This window comes from Rhinatrema bivittatum, chromosome 2 (genome assembly GCF_901001135.1).
Source record: "Rhinatrema bivittatum chromosome 2, aRhiBiv1.1, whole genome shotgun sequence".
NCBI classification, from domain to species: domain Eukaryota; kingdom Metazoa; phylum Chordata; class Amphibia; order Gymnophiona; family Rhinatrematidae; genus Rhinatrema; species Rhinatrema bivittatum.
Window position 1 is genome coordinate 568,286,380 of NC_042616.1, and position 24,383 is coordinate 568,310,762.

The 24,383-nt window shown below is 40.9% G+C and overlaps 1 protein-coding gene across 1 annotated transcript in view; it reads right to left on the minus strand.

Moving 5' to 3' along the window:
* The window catches only part of RNMT (RNA guanine-7 methyltransferase), a 99,391-nt gene that overhangs the window by 19,876 nt on the left and 55,132 nt on the right, over positions 1-24,383 (minus strand). The window contains exons 6-8 of the mRNA XM_029590924.1: positions 21,274-21,455; positions 16,497-16,661; positions 31-148 (exon numbers count right to left, since the gene is read on the minus strand). Coding sequence (XP_029446784.1) covers positions 31-148; positions 16,497-16,661; positions 21,274-21,455 — 465 coding nt within the window. The remainder of the gene's footprint in view (positions 1-30; positions 149-16,496; positions 16,662-21,273; positions 21,456-24,383) is intronic.

Consider the following 24,383-nt stretch of genomic DNA (forward strand, 5'->3'; position numbering starts at 1 on the left):
GAACCTGCCTTGTTTGGCATGGATACGTACCTCCAAAGCCTGCATACGTTTTAGCAGTAATTTATGCTCCTCATCCTTTATCTTCTCTTCAAAAAACTCTCGAAATGTCTTTTGGTAGACTAATTTCATGTTATACTTCTTAGCCATTCTGTCAAAACAGACTGTGTTTCATTTGCATATTCAAGTTTTTTTTAAAACATTTATTTAAAAAAAAAAAAAAATCACAGAACAAACAGCATAATGCATAGTGGTCTCTTCCATGCATCACTCAGATAGCAAGAATGAAACAATTCATTTATATTTTCCCTCTCTATTTCCACCCACTGCATATTCAATTTTCAAATCCCTGCACAAAAAAAGGTTACTGCAGAATGATCACAACAGAAGAAAAGAAAAAAAAAAAAAAGACATCTATGAAAAGTCCTATTCACTAATTAGTGACATCTTACGGCTTCAAGTAGGAATACCTCAACTCTCTATATAAAGTTACAAGGAAGAAGGCCATACTGTGGTATTCAAAGAATTCAACACATGCTTGGCTAGCTACAGTGCTATATAGAAGTTTTCACACGCTTGTACATTTCACATTCTGTCTAAAAAATACAAATCAAAATGTATTAAAGTAGGAGGTTTTTCATGGATTTTACACAGCATTCTCTACACCAGTGGTAATCAACTTTGGTCCTCAAGAGCCACAAACAGGTCAGGTTTTCAGGATATTCACAATGAATATGCATGAGATCTCTTTGCATACAATAGATGCAGTGCATAGCAGAGTTGTTTACCTGTAACAGATGTTCTCCGAAGACAGCAGGATGTTGGCCCTCACACATGGGTGACATTATCAGATGAAGCCCTGCATGGAAAACTTATGCCAGTTTCTATAACCTTGACTAAGTACACTGAGCATGCCCAGCATGCCCTATACCACGCGTCCATGCGGAGTCCCTCTTTAGTTTTGTTACATAGAATTACGATAAAAATATAATTAAAAAAATAGGAGAAACCCAACTTCACAGGGTGGCGGGCAGGTTTCGTGAGGACTAACATCCTGTTGTCCTAGGACAACATCTGTTACAGGTAAGCAACTCTGCTTTCTCCTAGGACAAGCAGGATGGTAGTCCTCCCACACGAGTGAATCCCTAGCTACAGGCTGCTCCCCAACATAAAAAGGGTCCAACAGACACCAACTAGGTTCTAACGGGCACAGCAACCACAGCGCTGTTGGTAACAGAGGGGGACAGCCTGAGCCCAAATAATGGGCCCTAGGCAGGGAGAGTTGGGTTCTACACTTTAAAGAGATTCCGGAGGACAAACTGGCTAAACTTACTGTCACTTCAGTCATCCCTATCCAGACAGTAATGTGATGTGAATGTATGGAAAGAACTCCATATCTCAGCCTTGCAGATCTCCTCCATGGAACTGCTCACAAGTGGGCCACCAATGTTGCCATTGGCCAATGTTGCCATCTGACAAGATGCAGTCCCGCCTGGGCATAACAGAAGGAGATGCAATCTGCTAGCCAATTGGATAGGGTCTGTTTGGCAACAGCAACTCCCAATCTATTTCTGTCAAAAGAAATGAAAAGTTGGGTGGACTGTTTATGGGCTTCTGTCTGCTTCAGGCAAAAGGCTGTGGCTCTCTTGCAATCCAAACTGTGCAGGGCTCATTCGCCTTGGGGCAAATGGGGCCTGGGAAAGAATGTTGGCAGGATGACTGACTGGTTAAGATGGAAATCCTTCACCAGAACTTGGGGTGCGTACGCAAGACCACCCTATCATGATAAAGCTTGGTATAAGGTGGATAAGTCACTAATGACTGGAGCTCGCTGACCCTGCAAGCTGAAGTGACCGCCACCACAAATATGACCTTCCAGGTCAGGTACTTCAGGTCACAGGTGCGCAGCGGCTCAAAAGGAGCTTTCATCAGCTGAGCTAGCATGATGTTAAGGTCCCAAGACACAGCGGGAAGCCTTAGGGAAGGCTTCAGTTGAAGCAAGCCTCGTACAAAGCATACAACTATAGACTGTACAGAGATGAGCGTACCATCTACACCTTGGTAGTATGCACCAATTGCACTTAGATGAACTCTAACGGGGGTTGTTTTTAGGCCAGCCTCTGATAGGTGCAGAAGGTAATCAAGCAGTTTTTGTGTGCGGCAGGAGAATGGATCTAGAGTCTTCTACTCACACCACATGGATAACCTCTTCTACTTCAGCCCATAGGACTTTCTAGTGGAAGGTTTTGTAGAAGCTACCAGGATCCAAGACACATCTTCTGAAAGATCAAGCGGCTGCAAAATCAGCCTCTCAACATCCTGGCTGTGAGCAACAGGGCCTTGAGGTTGGGATGCTGGAGCCTGCCTTGATCCTGTGTGATGAGATCTGGGGAAATCCCCAGACTAATCAGTTTCCGGAAGGACAAATTCCGAAGGAGTGGAAACCAGACCTGTTTCGATCAATGAGGGGGCTATGAGAATCAGGGTCCCTCGGTTTTCTCGAAGTTTCAGGAGAGTATTTCTTACTAGAGGAATAGGAGGATATTCTTACAGAAGACTCTTGCCCCAATGGAGAGCAAAGGTGTCTGAGGCTGGTTCACCATCTGACCTGTACAGGGAGCAGAACAGTCTCACCTTCCTGCTGCAGGATGATGTGAACAAGTCCATGTCTGGGTTTCCCCAGAGACGGAAGATCTGATTTGCCACCCCCTGGACAGCAACCATTCATGGGGTCTGAAGGCTTGACTCAGTCTGTCCGTTATCACGCTCTCCGTTCCGGCCAGATACATGACCCGGAGCACATCCCATGAGGCAGAACCCAGGACCAGATCTGGACCGCTTCCTGTCACAGGAGGTATGACCCTGTGCCTCCCTATCAGAGATTGTCTGTTTGGATCAGAACAATTTTGTTGGGCAGCCGATCTCTGAAAGCCCATAGAGCGTACCTGATCGCCCGGAGCTCCAGGAAGTTGATTTGACATTGTGCTTTCTAGGTGACCATAGACCCTGGGTGCGGAGCCCTCTACATGAGCACTCCACCTCAGGATGGATACAGCCATGGTAAGGATAATTTGGGTAGGGGGAGTTTGGAAAGATATTCCCTGCTCCAAATTCAAGAGAACCTGCCACCAGGACAAGGAGTCCCGGAGAGACGAAATGATGTGGATGCGAGCCTGAAGATCCTGGGTGGCCTGGCACCACTGAGACCTTAAGGTCCATTGGGCTCTGCACATGTGTAAACATGCCAAGGGAGTGACATGGACGGTTGCAGCCATGTGGCCCAATATGTGATAAGCTGACACCTGCTGGCTCTGTTGAATCACCACTGCTATGAACACCAAGGTGACCGCCCTGGAGTGCGGCAGGAAGGCTTTTGCCTGAGTCGTGTCTAATAGGGCTCCTATGAAATCCAATTGAGGTGATGGGCTGAGATGAGACTAGAGGTAGATGATGACTAACTCTAGTAGCTCCAACACCCAGATGGCCAAGTGCAAGGACAGATCTGCCCCTGCCTGAGGGGTGCTCTTGACCAGCCAATCATCCAAATAAGGGAAAACATGCACTCCCAGCCTGCGGAGATGCACCCCCACCTCGACCAGACACTTTGTAAAGACACATGGGGCTGACGCTAGCCCAAAAAGCAACACACTGTACTGGAAGTAGTGTTTTCCCACCACAAATCTGAGATACTTCCTGTGACTTGGAAAGATCTCAATGTGAGTGTATGTGTCCTTTAAATTGAGGGAGCATAGTCAGTCCCCTTTTTGCAGGAGGGGAATCAGGTGCCCAGGGAATCCATTTTGAACTTTTCTTTTTTTAGAAACTTGCTTAAAGGCCCTCAGGTTTAGGATGGTATGAATCCCCTTGTTCTCTTTGGAATCAGGAAGTACCAAGGAGTAGAATCCCTGCCCTCTTTGCCCTGTTGGGACAGGCTCGACCGCTCTGGCTGTTAAGAGGGTGAAGATCTCTTGTAACAGCACCTCCTGATGTACCATTGGCCCCCAAAATGGGGGACAGAGGAGAATTTGGCAGGATACCCAACAGATTCAATCGGTATGCTTGGCGGACGATGGACAGAATCCACTGGTCTAAGGTTATTCTGGGCCACCAAGTCGCAAAGAACCGTAGCCTGACCCTTTCTGTGGAGTCCAGCATCTTGGATATAGGCAGCTGGCTTATGCTCCTACAATCCAGTCAAAACCCCATCCTGGGATTTGGCTGGGGTGCCGGCTGGGGTTTGGGAGCTCGCTGCTGCCTGGGACGGCCTTGGGAGTTCATCTTCTGTGAATGGGAGCGAGGGGCCAGAGAATGGTACTTCCCCTGGCAGTAGAAAGACCTTATCTGACCCTGCCTCGCAGACCTCCTAGCTGACAGAGATGCTGTAGGGTGTCATGTTAACTGGGCCACGGCATCCCAAACCTTATCTCCAAAGAGATTCTCTCCTGTGCACGGCAGGTCAGCAAGTCTTTCCTGTACCTCTGGTCGGAGATCCGAGGCCCGCAGCTATGCCATTCCGCAGGTGTCAATTCCCGCTGCCTTTTCAAAAACATCTTAGGTGGAGTGCACCTCATGTTTTCCACGGTCCAGGCCCTGGCACACCAGCAACAAGAAGGTATCCTGCTGCTGTTGAGGCAACCATTCAGCTGTCTCCTGCACCTGCTTCGAGAGGTTGTGAGAGTATTGGCTCATGTACAGCTGGGTAGGAGGCGATGCAGGGAAAAAGAATTGTCCCCTGAAACACCTTCCTTCCAAGAGCGTCCATCGCTCTGTGATCCTTCCCCAGGGGTGCTGAGGCAAGGGTCCGAGAGCACTTGGCCCTCTTGAGAGCAAATTCAACCACTACAGATTGGTGTGCCAGCTGATGTTTTTCAATTCTGGTAGCCTGTTGGATGAGGTAAACCCTGTCCACCTTCCTGTTTACAGGAGGTACTGTGAGGGGGTGCTCCCAAATTCTCAACAGCAACTCCTTAAAGATCTCATGTACCAGGACTGCCACAATATCTTTAGAAGCCACAAACTGGAGGATTTCCAGCATCTTGTGTCTGGCGCCCTCCTCTGTCATTAACTGAAACCATCGCCCTTACAAAACCTGCAAAGGTTAGGTCCTCAGGCGGAGACCTCCTTCGTTCTTCTGGAAGAGACAGATGAGGGGAGACCCTCTGAGGAGGATTCTGCAGTGTCATCCTCCCAAGGGTTATATGGGGCCTCATCCTCACTGTAATCTATAGGGGATGGGGTCCCAGGTGCTCAGCCTTCGTCCAGAGGCCTAGGCACCGGTGGCATTGGTGCCATTGCCAGCCTTGATGGAGCTTCCTCCTTGGATGACCCAGCAATGAGCACCGCATCGGTCAGAAGAAGCATCAGTGCCCCGCTGGGCATCAATGGCCTCCCAGGACCCAACCCCAGCTGGGTCAGTAACACAATGATTAGCATTGTTGAGCTGTTCCAGCAGCAGTTCCAGCAGGGAGAGCACGGGCATCAATACTATCTGTACTGCTGACTCAATGCCCTGCAGGGCCCAATTGACCGCCAGCTGGACGCTCTGCTCCAACTCCTCAAATGTTGCCAATGCCAAAACACAGACAGGAGGAGTGGCCAGATCTTCCTCTGATCCCCAAGGTGAATTGGTTTGACACCAGGACTGGTGGAGCCCATTGTGGATCTCCGGCATCAATGGAGGAAGGGCACTCCTTGCTGCGGGGTTGCTTTAGGGCATCACGGCAGAAGCTGGCACCTTCCTGAGCCCAGCACCATGCATCAAAGCTGACAGTACTAATGTTTCCTTGGCTTCCCTTTGTACTCTGTCTGGTCTTTCCCCGGTGCCAAGGTCTATGATGATGAACCTGATGGGCACTGAGGGCATCAATGGAAACCAGACGAGGCCATGACGAAGCTAACTGAAGGGGGCGAAACGAAAAGCAGTGATGGCAGGCAACAGACACTGGCGGGCACTGAGGCACCGCCGCCATGGGGGGAAATGGAAGCGAAATAAAACTTACCGAAGTGCCAAAAAACCTGGCTGGAGATTAAGGGTAACCAGAGAGGGAAAGGTGCCCAAAAAGACATGAAGAATGACCGAAAAATGGTGAAATGTTTTCCAAGGCAATTTTAAACAAAAAACCACAAACTCAGAAAAACTATGATGCAAAAGCTCTGCGGAAAAAAAAAAGAGAGAGACTGAAGAGGGACCCCACGTAGACACGTGATATAGGGCATGCTGGGCATGCACAGTGTATCTAGTCAAAGTTCTAGAAACTTCGACTTAGGTTTTCCATGCCGGGCTCCATCCAATGATGTCACCTATATGTGAGAGGACTACCATCCTGCTTATCCTAGGAGAAGCAAATCTCTCTCGTGCATAATCATTACAGATATCCTGAGCAGCAGACCTTTATGACTCCTGATAATTGAATCTAGCTATCCTTGCTCTACACTTTCATTGTGAAAGAACAATTTTGGGAATATTTCTATAATTATGAATAAAAATAAATAAATAAATAGATCTTGGCTGCATAAGTCTTCACACCCTTTGTCACTGCAAACCCAAATTGGCTCCAGTTCAAAAAATTGACTTAACAAGGCCTATAATAAGTTAAACAGAGCCTACCTGTGTCCAATCACAGAAGCTGAATAGATTCAAATGCTCCTGGATGAAGAATTAAGCTGTTTGGAGAGGAATCAACTAGACCTATAAAGAGAAGCACACCATCCCTACTATGAAGCATAGAGGTGGTTTTCTGCTGTTTTGGCGGAGTGTGATCTACAGCGGCAAAGGGAATTTAATCAAAATTAATGGCAGGATGAATGCGGCATTCTATCAGAAAATATTGGAGGAAAATTTGCATTCATCAGCCAGGAAGCTGTGTATGGTGGGCACTTGGGCTTTCCAACATGACAATTTATCTGAAACAAAGCCAAATTGTCTCTTCAGTGACTGCAGCAGAAGGTGGTTCTGGAGTGGTCATCACAGTCTCCTGACCTCAACATCATTATTAAATCACTTTGGGGAGAACTCAAACATGAGTTCATGCTAGACAACCAAAGAATTCACAGGATCTGGAGGCTTTTTGCCAAGAGGAATGGGGAAGCTTTACCACATGAGAAAACAACAGGCCTCATTCACAACTATCACAAAAACTCCAAGCCGTCATTGATGCAAAAGCGGACAATACACGATATTAAGAACTAAGAGTATGTAAATTTTTGAACAGGACCATTTATTATTTCCTTTATTGCTATGGTCTGTTTAATGATTGTGCTAGTCTGTGATGCATGGTGGTTTAATTTGAAATATTTAAAAATAACAGACATGTTTTATCTGATCACTCATGTTTTCTTAAAATACTACACAACTTACAAATTCTGCCAGTACGTAAACTTATGAACACAACTGTATGCGTATATGAATCAGCAATAAAAATGTATATTTTATCTTAGAGTCTTTGAATTTGTGCCAAAGTGCCAGAGTGAGAATATTCTGCTACTAGTAGGTATAGATTGCCCATCAAAGTAAAATAAAAGTTGGTCAAAATAGTAGAATGCCCAAGAATGTTTTTGATTAAACAATCGAGTTGGTTTTTATTGCATTTTAAAAATGTGTCATAAAGACAAACTTTTTGTAATCCATTTCTCATGGGCCCTTGACATAGACCGTGTTTCATTTAGCTGCGTTGGAAGAAATCTCAATCTATAATAAAAAAAAAAAAGTAATTGCTAAGTGTTCAGACACTAGGACAAAAAGAGGCAAACAGGACACAACCGATCAAATAAGCTAACAAACACTTACCAGAAAGTCAGAAACCTTTCATTTACACATTGAATGGCACATCAACCAGAACATAGAGTACAAAGTGATTAAATAGATTGTACAAGTCATATATATATCACAAAATTTGTTTACTGCACAACTTGCAGAATTTAAATCCAATCTCTCCAAGTTCCACCAAGATCTCAAAGACCTGAAATACAAGAAATGTATTTGTGACGAGCAAGACTAGGCAAAAGAAATCATTTATCCATGGGCTTCCAGACCTTCAAATACCAAAAAGACCTTCGACTCTACTTCTTCCTCAGATGACTTGTCTGAGGACGAACTTCCACGCACGACCGCAGCAGATGCATCTACATCCTCTGTTCATTCTATGTATTTTTTTAGACCCATGCCAGGAATACCATCCACCAAGACTGCAATAATCTCGCGGCAGATACCGACCTCAGAACCCTCCACGCGCTATGTGAATCACCACATCATCTTTCTTCGAGAGATTCTTAGCAATAACACCTCTGGCCTCTTTGGTTTTGAACCTATCTTCACGGACCTTTACTGGATCAGAAATCTGTTAACGGATTAGTCTTTGTTCCCTCTCCATGCTAGGATGTTTTTGAATCATGCATGGTCCATCGCTTTCTCAGTCTTCTTCAGACACCTCGAGAATGTCTAGAAGATATATATGGCTACCACCTGACCCACTACTAGCAGCTTTTGAATGGCTAGTTTTGTATGACGCTAGAATTTTGATACACCATTTTTTCTTTCAGAATATGACTAGCCATGTTCGTCAGGCTCTCAAATCTCTCACTATGGACAATTCAATTTTTACCAAACCTGCTGAAGAGGGGGCTAGGATTGTTATCCTGGATAGACAGAATTATGTGGTGGAGACTGAGTATCAACTATCTGTTTGTTCTTACTACATACCTCTAACTAAAGACCCTACACCAACACTTCAAGTTCAGATTGCAGCTATTATTCAAACAGGCTCTATATGCACTTGTACTTACTACCATAGAAACCTCATATCTTATAGGAACCTATCCACGCACACCAATTATTTTCCATTTTCCATAAGGTTCACAAATTTCTTAATACAGCCACCAGGGAGACCTACTGTCTATGGCATAGGTTCCTTACTAGAACCATTTTCTTGTTTTGTTGATTATTTCTTGAAGCCCCCTCCTATAGTGGGAGGTCCCTTCATCACAACTATTAAATCAATTAACTCTACCAACTTCAGACTGTATTATGGCCACATTGGATATTGAATTGCTGTATACAAGTATTCCTCAACTGTTCTGTCTAATCGACCTGATGACCCATTTGCCTTAGTGACCTTTCTCAATGAATTTGCACGCATTGCATTAACCAAGAAATTTTCACATTCAACAAACATTGCCTGTGTCTATGTTTCCAAATTTGAAGCCTCTTCCTTAAAGCCATTTTTGGCCTTTCTGTATAATATGGTTGCGTTACATAGATGATGTATTCTTTGTTTGGAAGGGCATTATAATTCAATTTTTCATATTTTTTGATTATTTAAACTCAAGTAATAGCCATCTCCATTTTGTCTTTGTAGTACATCAGACTCAGATTCCTTTTTTGGACATTTCTGTTCACAAAATTCATACATCTTTCATTACAACCATTTTTAGAAAACCTGATAAGAACACCCTGCTTTGATGTGTTAGTTAAAAAAAAAAAAAAAAAAAAAAAAAAAAAAAAAACTTTAAAAGCTTTTTTAGCCGATTTTAAGCACATATACACGATTTGATTTTCACGATTTTTTCACATAAACATTTTCCAAAAAATATTAAAGGAGGATGGAGGGGAGTTTATGATTATCAGTATAGTAAGATTCTGTCTACAAGGCCGTGACAGGCATGTTACAGAAAACATATGAAACTTTCCTCATCCTACTTCATTAATTTTTATATATGAGTGGGGTAAATTAAGTTGTTTTTTGACAGATATTTTTTACCTCACAAAGAGCGGGGATTTTTGTGTTATTGTTTGACATGTTAGTTGTCATCCTCATTCACTCCAAGATAATGTCCCCGTTGGACAATTTTTCCAGCTAGGCAGACTTTGCTTCTCACGCGATGAATTTCTAACTCAAGCCCATGTCATGTACGAGTATTTTTTTACAATGTGCTAATCCTAATAAAAATTAATCAAGCAGGCTTTTAAATGTGTGCTATAACCATCTTGGGACACAAATGATGTTACCTGCATTTTACCTTATTCACCAGCATTTCAACATATTTGTTCATTTTTTCACCATCCTTGTCCAGTTTGTACCTCACCTGATTTTTCGCAAACATCTCCATTTTGCAGCCATGATGAAATGTAATCTACATGACCTTTTAGTTTCATTGGAATTTCACCCAATGCAGTGTCCTCCACTCTTGTCCACTGGACTAAAACCTTGCAGTCGCTGCAAAGCCTGCATCTATTTACTGACTGACTCTCTCCATTTTTACCAATACCTTCTCCAGAAAAAGTTTTCCCTTCCGTTTTTCCTCTGGTTGCTCATCCAAGGACATTATATATACTTTCTTTTGCCCATGCTCCCTTATTTATATTGGATAAACATCACGTTGCATTTGCACACGGATATACGAATACTGCTCCTGCATTACTTATTCGAGAGAACAACCCCTTTAGTACAACACTGGCAGACGAAACATTTTCAAAAATTTGCTTTTGTATACTTGAAATATGCTCTCCCCTCACTCGTGGGGGTGATTTTTTATGTTTATTATTAGATGAGTAAATGTGGATAAACATTTTGAATACTGTAATCCCCTATAGGCTGAATATTATATGGTCTATATTTTTCTAAAGCCAAACATTTTTTCAAGTTTCTTGCCAATTTCAATTTTTTGATTTAGGTCTCAATGACATTTTTATCTCAGACTGTTCTTTTCATGTAGTTAAGAATCTAGTCAATGTAATTATGTTGACTTATACTGTTCTTTACTGTAATTCGGCTTCTGTGCTGTGACTTTTTGAATATGTATGTACGTGGTCATTTTGGTCTCTGTTTATCACCCTCCAACTTTTGATTGACAGCATGGCATCACTTGATCATACCATTTGGTGAACTTTTACTGCTAACCTATTTAATCACTTTGTACTGGATGTTCCAGTTGATGTGCCATTCAATGTGTAAATGAAAGGTTTCTGACTTTCTGGTGCTACATTTATGTTAGCTTATTTGATAGGTTGTGTCCTGTTTGCCTCTTTTTGTCTTAGTCTCTGAACACTTAGCAATTTTTGTTTTTAAACTATAGATTGAGGTCTCTCTCAACACAATTAAATGAAACACGCACTGTGTTGGGGAACTGTGAAAAGTGGATTGCAAAGGTTTTCTGTCTTTATGACATCTTTAAAATGCAATAAAAATCAACTCAATTCTTTAATCAAAATCATTCTTGGACATTATAATATTTGACCAATCCTAATATTACTTTAACCGTTGTTTGATGGTTTGGTTTTCTAACCCTTTGATACACAGGTATATATTGCTCAACATCCTGTTTTCTAAGTGGGCTTCTACCACAGGGCACGATCTATATATTGATCATACGATAGGTATCTGACCCTTTCCATCATTAAACTTCCTGTAACACATCAACTGGGTCAATGCAACCTTGAGGACCCAAGGGAAGCTTAATGGTGGGATTCAACAGAAGCAAGCCTTACATGAATCTAACAACTGTACAAAGATGGGTTTACCTTCTACATGGGGATGGCTATTTATTTCAATTTGTATGCTGCTTTTCCAAAAAACTATGCTCAGAGCAAAAATGCAATATATAACATCAAGTAACAGAATTTCATAAAACTCCACAAACAAAACAGTTTAAAAACTAAAAAAGAAAAAAATTTAAAACCAACTTCAGAAATATAAACTAAAACTCATGTAAAATAAACATATCTACCATTTCTACAGGAACAAAAACAGAGGTTCACCTAAGAAAGAAGCCTAAACACACTAAGGGGCAGATTTTAAAATCTGCCCCTCAGTGTGAATCCATGGGGAGTTACGCGCACCGGGCCTATTTTCAAAAGGCCCGGCGGTGCACATAAAGCCCCGGGACGCATTTAAGTCCCTGGGCTTGAAAAAATGGGCGGTCCAGGGGTGGGGCAGGGGCATGGCCAGAGGCCTCTCCACTGCGCGCTCATGTTATAAAATCGGGCGTACATTTGTGCGCACCAGGTAGCATGCACAAATGTGCATGCTACCCGATTTTAAAACATATGCGCGCATATGTTTTAAAATCCAGCCCTAAGCCAATATAAGCTGAAAGACAAGTCTTCACAGATTTCTTGAAAATTACATAGTCCTCTGAATTCTGAATAGCTATAGACAAGGCATTCTAGAGAGTTCAACATGCAAATGCCAAAGCCTTATTTCTGGTAGTTTGTAAATGAATATCCTTCGGTGAAAACTGCTGCAGACAAATTTCATGGGCAGATCTCAAAGCCCTATTTGGCTTATTATGACTAAGTATTCAGGACCCGAATTAAGAAGATGCTTGTGTGTCAAAGTTAAAAACTTTAAATTTATCATGGCTAGCCACTGGAAATCAATGCAAGCTGCTCAGAACTTGCAAAATGTGATCCCTGATCAATGTAACAATAATTACATGAGCTGTATTATTCTGAATCAATTGAACACACTACAATGTCTTTCAATGTAAATCTAGATACAGAGCATTACAATAGTAATCCAAGCATGGACTACTGTAAGCAGATCTTCATTCAACAGATAAGTTGGTGATGTCAAGCCAGATGTATATGAAAGAAAGTAGACCACTATTGCCTAGACCTGTTTATCTCTTTTCAGATTTGAATAAATCCCAAGAACATAGACTTTGTTGGATAGTAACAGAGTACATTTCCAGCTCAACACCTGGCAACAACAAACTAGAAGGTGGCTTCCCATCCCAGAATACTTCAGTCTATGCAAGGTTACATTTGAGTTTTAGAAGTTTTAGCCAAATAGCCAATTCTTTTAAATATAAGTTAATTCTCAGCTTAGAATCTTGTCTTTCCTGGCCAACAGGACACAGTAACAGAATATTATCTACATACATAAACAGGATCATATTAAAGATACAAAACAATTGTCCCAAAGATTGGATACACATATTAAAAAGAAAAAGGAAAGAACTTAACCCTGAAGGACACCGAAACTAAGAGACCCTGAAAAAGGAGAACATTCTCCTAAGAAAATTCTTTAAAGTCTATTCTCCAGAAAGATAATGAACCAGCTAAGAAACTGTCCCACAATCCCAACAAGCATTTAAACAGTCCAACAATAAACAGTAATTAATTATATCAAATACAGCAGTAAGATCTAATTAATACAATTAACAGAATCAGTTTTCTTATCCAACAGCCTATGGAATTATTGATCAGAGCTTAGTGCTATGAGACCGTCTAAATCCAAATTGGGCTTCATCCAAAACAGATGACTTTCCAAAAGTCACAGAGTTGTAAAACCACAGCATTTTCAATCAAATTTCCAAAGAAAGAAAAATTAAAAACTGAGTGATAGATAACATATCAGCATCTAAGGAAGATATTTTTGAAGAGTTGACGAAATCACCAAATAACCGTCTGCTACAAATGCATTAATTATATTTCCTGTTGTGTCCAAAAGCTCAGCTTTAGCAGATTTAACCAGCCATGAAGAACAAGCGTCCAGTTGGCATGTGGTTAGTCTGGCCTTCATCATGATCTCATCAATTGACTTCAATGCAAGAGGCTCAAAGGAGTTGAACAAATGCAATGATGGTTTAACTATATGGGGTAAAGTGAAAATCACATTAGCATCTAACTCTTTCCTAATTTTAACAATTTTATCTAGGAAGAATTCCTCAAATTTGTTACAATTTAAGTTAACTGGCATTGCCTATTTGGCAGATAAATTTTTATCCAGCAGGCCAGCAACCACTCCAAAAAAAAATTCTTTTCATCTGTTTTTCATTAGTGCCAGAGAATTGGATAAGAAATCCTTCTTAACAGCTACAATCTCAGAAGCCGATGCAGTAAGAGGCACGATAAAATGGGTGCTCGTATTGGGCGTCCTTTTTTCCTAATGAGCGCACAGCAGCATCCTCTGGGCACTCAATGCAATATTAAAATGAGGTGCTGCATTAAAAAGAATGCATTAGGGAAAAATTGTGTATCCCTAGCTCTCAATGCATCAGGTGCGCATCCGTTTTATCCCGCTTCAGGCCAATTTCACCCCTTGCTATTGTGTGTGTAATATTTTGCATGTAAAGCATACGTCCATAATTTTTTTTTTTCACAGCAAGCCATTACATTATACCTTTATTTTTATATGTGTACAATAGCAAGGAGCAAAAATCAGCCTGAAGTGGGATAAAACAGACACGCGCCCATTGCAATTTTGGGTGCCCAAAGGTATTTTTTAATTTCTTATTGAGCCCTTGACTTGCGGATTGACTTAACACCAGCATGAGGGCTGGAGTTAAATTTGCCATGTTAAAAAGTTGCCGATGGGTGTCTGGGGATTTTCTGCATCAGGGGGGTTATAGCTAATAGCCTTATCTACATGGAATTTACATGTGATGAGTGCTATCGGCTACGCATTTGTTTGGGCATGCGTTTTGGATGCACTGATCTCCTTATTGCATCGGGTGCTAGTCTAGCGCATCCAACCGCACGTAAACCTGCGTGCTAGGCTGGGCGCACTTTATTGCATCGACCCCTCAGTATTATAGATGTTCTAAAATAACCTACTAATCTCTTCTAAGGTTGTAGACATTAGATTGGCAGCTAGTGCTGCCAAAGCCTGGAGGGCAGGTTAGACCTGCCAGAACAAAACATTAAGAAATGAAACCTTTACCCAATTGGAGATGGTATTCTTTGTCTCCAAGACCTAGCCAATTGGGATCAAAAGAAACAAAAAGCTGGATGGACTTTTATGGGCTTTACTCTGTGCAAGATAGAAGACAACACTTATCGTGAAATTGAGTGCATGAATTACAGCCTCTTCCTTATGTATTGTGTGCAAGTGAAGAATATTGGCAGGAAGATTTAAATGATGAAGGTGGCAGTCTGATACCATCTTAGACAAAACCTGGAACAAATATTGAAGCACCACCATGTTCTGAAAAAACTGTCTCAGGTGGCTATGTCACTAAAGCTTGGAGTCCATGGAATGCCACAAAAAAAAAACTACCTTCTAGGGCAGTGATGGTGAAGTGCCACAAACAGGCCAGGTTTTCAGGATATCCACATGCATGCACTGCCTCCAATGTATGCAAATCTATCTCATGCATAGTCATTGTGGATATCCTGAAAACCTGGCCTGTTTTGTGACACTCGAGGACTGGAGTTCACATCACTGTTCTAGGGTCAGGTAATTGAGCTTACAAGAGTTTCATAAGCTGTGTTAAAACCATGATGCTGTCCCATGATACTGCCAAGGATTTTAAAAGCTTTAGATGAAGAAAATGGACAACTGGTGAAACCGAATGACGGTGCACAAAACACATTAAATAAATAAACTACAGGCTGAAGAGAAAGTGGAGGTATGTGCCAATTGCACTAAAGTGTACTATAACAGAATTGTATTTTAAAACAGATTCAGATATAGAAGGTACTTGAGCAGTTGTGTGGGTAGAGCAAAAGGGAATTTGGTCTAGGGCAGTTAAGGTGAACTCCAGTCCTCGAGCGCCAAAAACAGGCCAAGTTTTCAGGATATCGACAATGAATAGGCATGAGAAAGATTTGCATGCACTGCCTCCATAGTATGCAAACCTACCTCATATGCCTATTCATTGCGGATCTCCTGAAAACCTGCCCTGTTTGTGGCATTCGAGGTCTGGAGTTTCCATTAATGGACTAAGGATTTGCCCTCACTCCAGATGCCAAATCTCCATTTGAAATACGAGCTTCTGGGCAATTCCTTTCTAGAAGCCAAGAGAGACTAAAGATTTTCTCAGATAATTAAAGGCTACCAATTATTCCTTTTTCAACATCCAGGCTATGAAGGCTACAGACTGGGTGTTGGGATGGAGTAATAATAATTCTTGATACTCAGTTAATAGGCTTGGAGAAAATCCTAGTCTGATAGGTTCAGTGATGGACAACTACAATAGAAGAGGCAAACGCATCAAAGATGGCCAATACATGCTATGAGGTCAAAGATTCTTTGTCCAATTCAAGGTTTTTCCTTGAAACCTTTGGAAGACCACTCCTGTGCAGACAAAGACAAGTTTAAGTGACGCCCTCTATGTATCACATTGCATCTGCTTGTCATCAGGGAAATACCCGCGTGTCTAATGCTTTTCAAAAGTGAAAGGGAAGCCTCAGAGTCTAAAAAACAAAATTGTACTGTTCCCAAAATTTTCAACCAGACATGAAGATAAAAAGTAAATTGCCAATTTTTTTATAACAAATTAAATCTTGAAAATGAAGCGTCTTGCATAGAGGTAACCGTGCTGTCCCAATGCTCATCATGGCAGGATTCCCCCAATTCTAGAGTTCTTTCACTTTCTGCACCTGTAAAAAAATAACTTTCCTTTCTTAGCAATTTTTTAATTTTTCCTTTTTCTATCATTAAGTTCTAATAAAACATTTATTATATTTGTTTGCCAAGGATTCACAGTATTACTCTAAAAGACAGCTTCTTCAGTTCAAATAAAAGTGAAGTTATAAAAAAATGAAAAAATCTACTTACTCTACCATCAGAGGAAAATAGACCAGGAATTCTGGGACATCAACTACCCCTTGCAAGTTAAAGTCATACTTGCAGCCAAACAAAGGGTACTCCCCCTTCTTCTGAAACTTGACTGTGTATACCTCATTCCCAAAGGAGTCTGTATCTGAAGCTTCAAGGCGCTTTCTGTGAAAAAGGGGAAACATTCACTTGCTTTACAAACCAAACACAAAAACAAAGTTGCTTACCTGTAACAGGCATTCTCTAATGTCAACAGCTCACCATTCTTACAAGTGAGTCACGTAATTGTGTGTGGTACTGAGAGGAATTAATTTTCCAGATCTTTCTGTTGATTTTAAGTCTTACTGCACATGTAAGGACTCCCCTTGCTCTGCAGAAGTTGTTTGTTTTAGATTTATAATTTGCTTTTCTGATTTAAAAAAACAAAACAAAAAAAACCCTCATGAAATAAATGCAATTAGAAAGCAAGTTTGCTTACCTGTAAATTGGGTTCTCCATAGATAGCAGGATGAATTAGCCATGAGGAGGAGTGTTGGTGACATTATCTAATTGTTCCCATGCACAGAATGCCTCATGAGCGCTTCAGTTTATTTAAAGCTAAGCTTTAGCAATATAGTCAATTCTCCAGGGATGTGGTTGGGTAGTAAGGTTGGCTAATTCATCGTGATGTCTACAGAGAACCCTGTGTACAGAGGAAGAAAACGTGCTTTCTCTGTCGACAAACAAACTGAATCAGCCATCACAAGTGGAGAGTCCCAAGCTGAGGGTTGCACAACAAAGCAGTACTGAATATCCAGCCCGGCCAACCAATGGAGAGTAGACTATTGGGTGAACAGGCCGCACAAAACTGCCTGTCCAAAACTGTTGTGAACTCTTGACGTGCTGTCTAGATATTAGTGGGATATGAAGGTGTGCAAAGAAAACCAAGTTGCAGCTTTGCAAATATCAATGGATATGACCTTGAGGTTAGCCACCAAAGCCAATACTTGATGAGCCCTGTCAGAATCTGTAATACAGCCAGTGAATAACAATGCACTATATGGACAAAGCTCTTTTGGTACCTGCCATGCCCAATCTGTTGGGATCAAAAGACATGAACAGTTGAGAAGCTTGGCAATGAGACTGAGTTCTCAAATAGGCCAAAGTGAGTTAGTTTATTTGATGAATCACATTTCATACATCATATCAATGTGGTATAAATAAAATAGAAGAAAATAAAAAAAATAACACAAACAGTAAAATTAAAATAATAAAATACAATGAAAAATAAAAATAAAAAAGATAAGCCAAATAATAGTTATTTAAGAGAAAAGAAAAACAATGGAATGAAGAGCCTTTTTTCCTATATGCTTGTATGGCTATGGGAAAAAAGTAGGAAAGACAATAGCTTGATATATATGAAAAGATGATACCACCTTTGGGAGAAACTTGGGGTATATGTTCACAGGACTAACCCTATTATGAAAGGACTGAAGATACAGTGAATAAGAAACAGTGCTTGTAATCCACCAATTCTTTGAGCAGATAGATGTGATGGCTACTAATAAAGCACTTTCTAAGTGAGAAATTTGTAACACAGCTGACTATAGTCTCTCAAATGGAGGCTACATGAGTTGAGTCAAAATAATATTGAGATTCCAAAGCACTGGAGGTTTAGCATGCCCCAATATTTTCATGAATTTGGACGCCAAAGGGTAAATGGATATTGGGGCTCCTTCCACCTGCTGATGGTAGGCTGCTATGGCACCAAGGTGAACACTTACCAACAGAGTCCCAGCGACAAAAGGGAGAATAAATACTGGAGTAAGTCCTTAGGGATACAGACAAGAAGATTTATGGGACTAGTCTGACACTAGGATGAAAACCTTCTCCATTTGAAGCTATATCACTTCCTAGTTGACCAATTCCTAGCTGAAATTAGGAAGGAGCAGTGAGGAAGTTACTGTGCATTCAAAATCCATGCCGTGAGGTTCAGCGAGAACAAATCTGGATAACACATCAGCCTGTCCTCCTGAGTAACAAGGTATGGAGAAGTCCCTAGCAGAATCAGAGGCTGCACGGACAACTGGAGGAGATAGGGAACTATACTTGTCTCAGCCATGCTGGAGTGATGAGGATTAATCTTGCTCGATATTCAATGCTATTTTCTTCAGATGGATCATTTTCAAATTTTTGAAGGAAGATCTTTTGACTAAAATAGACTCTTTCACCTCATCTTTTAACCATACCGGCAATTTGACCTTCCTTCCACCCTGCTTAATGTTTGGAATACTTCTGGATTGTGTTTCTAAGGTAGCATTTTTTTTTTTAAACAATGTCCATGCCTATTGAACACACAACCTCTGTAGCTGCATTTTCCAGTTTTTTCTTTTTTTTTTTTTCATTTTATCAAAATGTAGGAAAGGAGAGTTGAGGTAGTAGTACTGGAGAGGATGCAAGGATCAACAGCCTGGAGATTCCTAAAGATGGAGGTGACAGGGGGATTCTGTGGAGGAGGGTGGTTAAATGTAAAAGTTAGCAATTGATCAGAGGAGGGAAGAATCGAGATGGAAAAGTCAGAAATGGCAGCTGGAAGAAAGGATTAAGTCAAAGCAGTGGCAGTACAGTAAAGTTGGCGGTCAAATAAGGAGGTTAAACCAAGAAGTTTGAAGCATAAGAGACCAAAGAGTAGAGATGTGATTCGTCTGAACCTTTCGATTCAGCCTGCATTATCGGCCCGCTGTGGGAAATTTCGTTTCCCGCAGTTCGGGCCAATTTTTTTTTGGCTGACCCAAATCGAAAAAAAACAAACAAACCCCGATCCCAACCCTTCAGATTTAATTAATTACAATCCCCCCCCTCCCAACCCCCCCCCAAAACAAAACTTGCCTAAAGTCCCTGATGGTCCATCGGGGGTCCCGGGAGAGATCTTCCACTCTCAGGCCATCAGCTGCCAGTAAACAAAGTGGCGCTGGTGGCCCTTTGCCCTTACCATGTGACAGGGGCTATCTGTGCTATTGGCCGCCTCTGTCACATGGTAGAAGCAATGGACAGCTGGAGCCATCTTAAAAAATGGCGCAGGCCATCCATTGCTCATACCATGTAACAGGGGACGGCCAATGGCACAGATAGCCTGTCACATGGTAAGGGCAAAGGGCCACCAGTGCTATTTTGTTTACTGGCAGCCAACGGCCCCGAGAGGGGGAGATCGCTCCCAGGATCCCGCTGGACCACCAGGGACTTTCGGTAAGTCTTGGGGGGGGGGGGGGGGGGGATTGCAATTAATTAAATTTGAAGGGTTGGGGTGAGTTTGGGGGTTTTTTGGGGTTTTATGTGCCCTTTCTCCCCCCCCCCCAAAAAAACGATAAGAAAACCACACGAAATTTCATGGGTTTTCCTAACGTTTTCGGGACTCCCCAAAACGCCACGAAATAGGAAATATAGACGATATTTCCTATTTCGTCGCAAACGAATGCACATCCCTACCAAAGAGTCACTGGCATAGAGGTTCAAGTCTCCAAGAATGAAAGAAGGGGAAGAAGAATCAAGGAAAAAGGAAAGCCAGGAGTCAAAGTCCCTGAAAAAAAGGAGTGGGACTTATCAGGGGATCGATATATGACAGCTAACGAGAGGTGAATAAGCAGATGGAATGGGCCTCAAAGGTAGAAAAAGTAGTGGGATTAAGGTGAAAGGGGGCGAAATTTACAAGAGGAAAGGATAGCAGCCCAACAATCTAAGAAAGAAACAAAATAGACAATTTCAGTGCTAATCCTTCTTTGAGCAAATTCTTCACCACAGGGTCAACATAAATAGTAAATGGAAATTATTCAGATTTAGTCAGTAATAGCTGTAGTCTAAAAAAAACTGTGGTTGATGCATGATTATATTTTAATGTTTTGATTTTATATGTAATGATTACGAATATTTCTTATGTACATCGCCTAAGAATAACTTAATAGGTGATTTATAAATCCAGTAAACACTGCCACTGCTGCCTACCACACGAGGTGGAAAGGGAGAAAAGAGCCTTCATGACAGAGAGCAGTAACGGAAGCAGAATTGTCAGGGGAAAGCAAGGTTTCAATCAAGATGAGAAAATAAGAGCTTGAGAGATATAGGTGATGAACGTAGGTAAGCTTGCTGGTGGCATGCCAGAGGGAGAGAAGAGAGGAGAGAGAAGAGAAAGGGTTAAGATTGGAGGAATAACCGTTTGATATGTACAGATAGGGTGAGAGTTGCTTTTGTGGGCCAGGATTGGGATCTTTATTCTCAGCATAGAGAAGCAGCAGGAGAATATGGGGGAAGAGAAGCAGAGGAGTGATGACAGTGATCAGGATGAGATGCTCTCAAGCAGAATGGAGATAGCTGTACGAGAGGATAAACATTTTGAAGCTTAAGAGCAGTGGACAAGGCAGAAGACAGAATAGCTGGTGAGCTGAAGAATGTAAAGAACAGAAACAGTGGACTTAATGTTAGTAGTGGTTTACCCTAGGGAATAAGCCTGGGGAGGAAGAGAAAGTGTCATGAAACCACAGAAAACAAGAGAGGAAAAACCTACTGTGTGAAATAAGGTGCATGCCTTTTGGTTAGCTGGTGAAAGGAGAGCAAGGTGCCAAAAGCCCAAACCAACATGGGTTGTGATATACTCCAGAGTCCACCATCAAGACAGCTGGGAGAAATATAAGATGAGCCACAATCTTCCCAGCAAAATGAACTCACAACTGCCACATACAGCACACAGTTTTAGCAAGTTTACTAAAACCTAGCAGCATGACATTTCTTCAAGCAGATAACTTACACAATTTCATAACCATTTGGGGTTGTACCAATGAAATAGCCTCCGGGGTTCAGCCTCTCACAGGCGTTCCTGAGCATCATGTCGGCCTTCTCGTATGTCTCAAACGAATAGTGATAAACAAACTGGCAGCTGCAGATGTCAAAGAAAATCTCTGGATCGCTGTACTTATCAGTCAGAAGGTCCTGAAACAAATTTGAAAGACAATTAGGCCTCTGTCTATCTGCCATGTTAAATGACAGAATCTACCAGCCTCCTTATGAAAGAAAACATATATGCAAATTAAATGTATTCTGCTTTAATCACCAAATCTTTATTTACAATTTTATATACCGCAGTATGTAGAAATGTAGGCAGCCTACATTCATAAAATCCTATGGCTACCTTCAAATGAAAGTAATAAAATACACAGAGCTTTTAATATTGCATTAGACACGGTAAACAATACTTTCTTTTATGAAACAAAGACCCACTGAAGCTGGACTCAATTTTTAATTTTAAAATACCCAACGGCCATAATTTACATCATTTTATTAATATTGGTATTTACTTGTGATTGCACATTTTAAATATAAAGGAAAAATTAATTGTACAATTTGATTATGCCACACTAACCAAGCTGGATTAGGCTTCATACTAAAGAGCACCGAGCACGGTAAAGTCTGAATACTGCAAACATGCAAGATCTCTCAGTGAGCGTGTTAGCCAATACCACTTCCCACACCTGCTTATGGGCTATCTGCATCCAGAAAAGTGCGCCACACGGTACAAAGCTAAAAACAGCTCTATAATAAGTTATCCAGGAATAAAGCCAGAGGCAGAGAGAAGCCTGTTTACTGGAGGAAATCCCAATGTTCCATTAAGCCAATGCTGTTCACTGTTGCAACAAAAATGGTACAAGACCAGTATCCAAGAAAGCAATGTAAGAAAAACAAATTAAACTCGGATTTGTTAGAGTCACCATGTGTGGGCTTATGAATGCCAGAAAGCAAAATTCTTACACCCACACCTATCAAAAGACTAATTATATCTTGGATAAACTGCTCATTTCAATAGGTATGCAATCTCTGTACAACTACATGTAAACCACATACTCTCTCTTCTAATCTGTTTTGTGTTTTTTTTGAGGGGGGAAAGGCTCCCCATGATAACCCAGTTCTGACCCAAAAGTCTTACACAAATTCATGTCTACAGAAATTGAATAAATAAGGATTTTTTTCCACAGATTATGCCTTTAGTTAGCTGAAAGACTTAGAAAGTTCTGTTGCAGGCATAAAAATAAAAGTTCCTTTTAAAGCCAGAGCTCAAGAGAACTTAGGAAACTTAAGATTAACGATATCAACCATTATATAATCCTGCAAGATTATATTACTGCAACAGAACTATATAGCAGCCCATAAAGTTAAATGAAACAATATGCTAAATTGGTAGAGATCTTCAAAACATCTGCAGTCAAATTAGCATCTTTATTGCAACCAAACTTCTATAAATGAACAATTTCTAGTTATTCTTTGATTAAATACTTTCTCATGCTGGAAAAAGCTACAAAAAGAATATGGGAAAAACAGACAAATTTTGTCAAAACTTGTAACTTGTTTATAGTGAAAGCATAATTTTTTTTTTAATTCTTTATTTATGGAGTTTTTACAAACATGACATTAATTAGTATTGAAATTTGTGGAAAATCACAATTATTATAAGTATGTAAGTTAAATTCAAATACTATGACAAAAAACACTTCCACTTAGTAAACAGAATACTCTGCATTGGGGGGAGAAGGGCAATTAAAGGGAGATATGCAAGCGGAAATATGGCTCAGGTGTAAAGGCTTAACATAGCTAAAACATAAAAATTTAATTGTGAACGGTTTGTCCTGAATTGAAAGGGCAGTATTATATCTGATGAGCTCAATGTTATTCCAAGAATAAACACTATTTCCTTGAAATTTGCCTGTTATAATGTCAGTATCTGTCATTGAAGAAAACAGTTATCTACCTACCAATCTGGTTTTGTTACAAAATCTGTTTCAGATTCAAGTTTCGTAAATCTTTTAATCCTTCCTTGAATCTAAATTTGTATAATGGATGGTATGCCCATTGGCATTAAATTATGTCTATAGAATTAAAGCTGATGTACTCTTAATTCACCTAAGAGGGGGGGAGTCACATGATGCTACAGATCTGAGCAGACATGTCGGAAGGAGCTCCGGGTGCCATTCCCTACTAGTCCCAGTCATCCACGCACCGACTGCTCAGCACCAAAAACGCACAGAGACATCAATTCACTTGACAGTTTTTATTAAAAACATTTTCATTCATTCTCTAGAATTTGGATGCCGAAGACTTGTTAATTGGTATTAGAAGTTTAAAAAACTATTTAACCTCAAAAGGGAAGAGTAGAGGCTATGCCAGTTAAAAAAATATGATAAAATTACACTTCTTTTGTGCCATATAAAATGCAAGAGTGTGCTAAAAAAAAAAAAAAGTTTTCCCTGTTCGGGAGGAAAATCCTAAAAGAAAGCTTTGCTTTCTCCTTCACAAACAGCATGAAATACTTTATAAAAAAAACTGGCATTTGATCATAATTAAATGTCTTTTTATCAAGACAGGAAACAGAGAGAAGGACTAAATGGACAATTTTCTCAGTGGAGGGGAGTGGGCAGTGGAGTGCCTCAGGGATCTGTATTGGGACCCTTACTTTTCAATATATTTATAAATGATCTGGAAATGAATACGATGAGTGAGGTAATCAAATTTGCAGATGATACAAAATTATTCAGAGTAGTTAAATCACAAGCAGATTGTGATAAATTGCAGGAGGACCTTGCGAGACTGGAAAATTGGAGATCCAAATGTGGATAAATGCAAGATGATGTATAAAGGGAAAAATAACCCATGCTATAGTTACACAATGTTAGGTTCTACATTAGAAGCTACCACCCAAGAAAGAGATCTAGGCATCATAGTGGATAATACTTTGAAATCATCGGTTCAGTGTGCTGCAGCAGTCAAAAAAGCAAACAATGTTGGGAATTATTAGAAAGGAAATGGTGAATAAAACGGAAAATGTCATAATGCCTCTGTATCGCTCCATGGTGAAACCGCACCTTGAAT